Raw genomic sequence first — 4,563 nt, 5'->3', positions numbered from 1 at the left:
ACTACAGCCCTACAGCGCTCGGGTGTATGTGAGCAGGGTGAGATGTGAGATAAGCGAGGACCGCGTGCGGAAGCCATTCGGTGTTTGTCCTTCGAGTCGTTGAGCGGTAATTAATCGTTTTATAAAGTCGTTTTGTTCGCGAGTACACTACTGTTCGTAGGCTAGTAACAAAGAAAACTGTATCCGTTTGTGCATTTGGTAGAATATATTTATATTTTGAGTTATTCACCAGCCACGGAGTATTTTCTGGTGATCATCATTCTCAAGAACAATCCCTTCCGTTAGCCACTTTCCCGGCATCTCCCGACCTTCTACGCATCCTTAACTATTTGCGGTTAACTCAAATAACCGCTTAATAGCCTGGAAGACTATTACACAAATATCTACTCGAGCCTTGACTTCAACGTTTCTTATAATATGTGGCATATAAACAAAGATTTTTAAATCTCTTTTCAGGTTGCGGTATGTAATTACGGTGGTGTCGACGCGCTCGTTCGTACGATTATAAATGCCGGCGATCGAGAAGAAATAACTGAACCGGCAGTATGCGCTTTACGTCATTTGACATCGCGTCATAATGAAGCGGAAATGGCACAAAACTCGGTTCGGTTGAATTACGGTATTCCAGTTATAGTCAAATTACTTCATCCACCGTCGCGCTGGCCGTTGGTGAAAGCGGTTATTGGACTAATCCGCAATTTGGCTCTTTGTCCCGCAAATCACAGTCCGCTACGCGATCACGGTGCAATACATCATCTCGTAAGACTTTTGACGCCTGCATTCCACGACACACAGAGAGTAAGTTATCCACATGGCAAAATTTATTATATAAAATAAATCTGTCGCTAGTACTGGAAGCCAACAAACATCAGGTGCATATGCAGATGGAGATCAAAAATAGCTAAAGAAAATAGCACGTCTGAGATCAAAAATAGCTAAAGAAAATAGAGGGTTCTGTATCTATCACCTTTCTTTCTTTCGAAAAATTTTAATACAGGTTTGTTTTTCATACAGTTATTATTTAATGAGATTGAAAACATTCAACGCGTGCTTTGCGAACTAGCAGCTGACAAGGAAAGTGCCGAGATAATAGAACAAGAGGGTGCTACTGCCCCACTGACGGAACTACTTCACTCCAGAAACGAAGGTGTTGCGGCAGCAGTATTGTTTCGTATGAGCGAAGATAAGTCCCAAGAGTACAAAAAACGACTTTCCATGGAGCTGACGAATTCCTTATTCCGCGAAGACACAAACTTATGGAATAATACTGACTTCAGCGTGGCCCCAGATCTCCAGGTATCGTAGAAAACAAATACAGTAATGCACGTAAAATTATTCGTGCCGTGGCGAAATAGATTTACTTGCAAACACTGTAACATAGCAAACTTTAGTTTTATATATGTATATATAGAAGCAGATTTTGTCTTTTATAATTAGTTGTTTTCAAGTACTTGCCAGGACTTTGTCAGGTTTGTAATATGATATAAACAGAAATACATTTATATCATAGCATGGAAATATGTTACACTTTAGATGGTTACATTGTGTTTGGTAAATTGTGCCACGTTATGATAATAGAGTTTTTTTATTGCTCAGAGACAAGCCCGTATCTTTCTAATTATAACATTCAGGTATTTATATAAAAGATTTTCCCTTTGTAAGATAAATTTTGAACACACTGTTTTTAAATCATGTTTACAACATTATTATTTATGAATCAGAATTTGCACCATTAAGGCATAGTGCAGTACTCATTCATGTGCTATAATATTTAATTCTAACTATCCCACAAATTTTACACTGTAGACTTTTATTATTATATTTATGAAAATGGTAGATATATAATGTTTTAAGAGACTAATTTCATACAGTTTTACATTGCTTAACAAGTTATAAACCCGTTGTATGAACAGTTTTGAAATGTATGCTTCTCTGAAGCAAAAAAAGAAAATAAAGCTAACACATATTAATATTAGCTACATTTAAAATTTTTATGCTTATGCTTTATAATACATTAATGTCCAAGATTTAACGTTATTTTTATATCAATATTTATATCAATATTTGCTCAAAAGTTGAAAAATTAAAGAAAAGAATGGTTGTGCCTAATGGAGCAATAGATCACGAAATGCACTTACAATTAGACACCTTAGAATCCTAATTCATAGTTTGCAAGATTATCATGTGCATGGGAATGCATTTTGTTCCTTCTGCAGATGTTTATTTAATAGTTTCCTTTTTTTTTCTTTTTTTGTACCATTATTATATTATTCATATAAGCTCTCTTAATCGTTATTATTACCATACGAGACTTGCCTACTATAGCGCATATCTGTCCGTATTTCGAGGTGTCATGACACGCCTTCTTTAGAAGATATGCTTTGTGTTGACCTAAGCTACCTAATCTTCAGGACATGCTTGGCCCTGATCAAGGCTATGATGGTATGTATGGCCAAGGACCTCCTAGTGTACATAGCAGCCATGGCGGTCGGGGTTATCAACCGCAAGGTAATTTATAAGTATTATTCATCTCGTTTATCGAATGTGCTGCTTCCGAATAATCGATTCATTACTCGATCGAAGGCAGACGGAATTTGAAATATGTACATATACTTGGGTCATTTATGTCAAAATCGGAATTTAATTTTTAGACAGGTAAAGAGACAAAATTATGACCAGTAAAGAACATTTATTTTTTAATGTAATCTCCATTTACATCACAGCATTTTTGGCATCGACGTACGAATGCCGGCAAAATAGAAAGATACTGTAACACATCTCCCAGAAAACCAGGGAAAAACTGCAAGCGTTCAGATTTCCTGTTTGGTCCTTTGAAGGAACATTTGGGTGGTAGGCGCTTTCAGTCAGGAGATGAGCTTAAAACGTGTGTGTTACAATGGTTCAGACGTCAGGACAACTCCTATTCTGCCGGTATTAACGCATTAGTACGTCGATGGCAAAAATGCTGTGATGTTAATAGGGATTACGTTGAAAAATAAGTGTTCTTTACTGATTATAATCTTGTCTTTTTACCTGTCTAAAAATTGAATTCTAGTTTTGACGTGAACGACCCAAGTAAAAACAAGTCTCATTCTGTTTCCATAAAATGTGTTTATATATTGTTGCACCTGCGAGTCGATTTCGATTGATTGGCAGTTTGTTCTCGTACTGTCGCTCACTCACAAGCACTCGCGTCGGATATAACAATGCTGTTTTAGAAAACAAACTTGCTATAATTTTAATAAAGAATTTAGAATATAGAATATAGAACAGGGAAATATTGTAATAATTGTAATTGTCGAAAATATACGTTCACATGGTATGACAGCAGTCGCGAGACTCGACAAGATGGTGACTATTCTCAAGATGTCTGTACTTATTGATCCCCTTAGTAACGCGTTCGGAGATGATCCTCCGAAGACAGGTATAGCGGATATCAAATATAACGGCCAAAGATAGCTTTTATGCAAGGACAAACACAAGAAGCGCAACAATATATATAGATATAATTGTAATAATAATTCCATATGGCCGGCGTATAAAAGAGCGGAATAATTTTGTATGTAATAATGCTATTTTATGAAGCAATTCTCTGTGTCTTGCATTTAAAAAAAACGCAGAGTTTATTAAATAATTTACTATTTTCTTCAGTGTTACTTCTAATATAAAATGATGCATTTAATTGTATGTTATTTTAACAGCAGCTTAACCCATGGACTCTTAAATTAAAATACAAGCTATCAACAATATCTCGCAGTAACAAAGGTCACTTTGTCTTTATGTATTGTTCTTGTTTTCATTATATATATATATATACACATTTAAAAAAGCGTTAAATTCTCTCTAATTCCATTAAAAAAATTGCAAAGCACTTTCCAAGTGATTATGCTTTACTGATTAATAAAGTTCTGCACTTTGTGTGCAGTGTAATTTTTATCGATGTATGTATTATGAGTAGTAAATAACAGAATCTTTAAAAAACAAGGTATTGTTTTTCATATAACAGGTTATGACCAGATACCAATAGACTCAATGCAAGGATTGGAGATAGGTGGTGGATCGACGTATGGTGCGATGGACACTATGGACGTGGCGCACGAGGGTGATTTGAGTTTCGATCGTTTGGAAGAGCTCCCTGCACCGCCGCAAGATAACAACCAGGTCGCGGCCTGGTATGATACCGATCTTTAAATCAAGACGATATAGAAATGTCAAGTACTGGAGAAAGAGAGAAAGAGAGAGAGAGAGTAAGTGAGATTCTATACGCGTTATTCGGACGCAGTCGTCTTGGGATCCACATCCACGTAGTCCACGTCCGTTTCATTGAACGGAAAGTGAAACATTCGCTAATCCATATCCGTATCGTCTGTATGTAATCGCCTAATATGATCATTCACCCGAGTATATAAACATTATATATTAATATTTTGAAACAAAATGGAAGCAAAAGAGATAGTAATCAGGAGAATAGAGAGAAAAAGGGGCTCCAAAATATTTTCGTACTCCCCTCGGGATTTAATCTTAAATATCTTAACATGTGATACGACATACAAAAAATCGATT

The 4,563-nt window shown here is 36.1% G+C and overlaps 1 protein-coding gene across 2 annotated transcripts; it reads left to right on the top strand.

Annotated features, from left to right (window-relative positions):
* The first annotated feature begins 436 nt into the window (after positions 1-436).
* Positions 437-4,219, top strand: LOC115238585 (armadillo segment polarity protein-like). 2 transcript variants are annotated; one of them, XM_029812550.1, is made up of 4 exons: positions 437-798; positions 1,015-1,296; positions 2,412-2,508; positions 4,007-4,219. In XM_029812550.1, the coding sequence occupies exons 1-4, from the start codon at positions 589-591 to the stop codon at positions 4,189-4,191; spliced, it is 774 nt and encodes a 257-aa protein (XP_029668410.1). In that variant the 5' UTR covers positions 437-588; the 3' UTR covers positions 4,192-4,219. The 2 variants fall into 2 exon arrangements, with proteins under 2 accessions (XP_029668410.1, XP_029668409.1); XM_029812549.1 differs by having other exon boundaries at positions 2,397-2,508.
* The last annotated feature ends 344 nt before the right edge of the window (positions 4,220-4,563 follow it).

This window comes from Formica exsecta, unplaced genomic scaffold (genome assembly GCF_003651465.1).
Source record: "Formica exsecta isolate Colony F162 unplaced genomic scaffold, ASM365146v1 scaffold350, whole genome shotgun sequence".
Classification (NCBI taxonomy): domain Eukaryota; kingdom Metazoa; phylum Arthropoda; class Insecta; order Hymenoptera; family Formicidae; genus Formica; species Formica exsecta.
The sequence above is the reverse complement of the archived record's forward strand: the minus strand, read 5'-3'. Positions and strand labels throughout refer to the sequence as shown.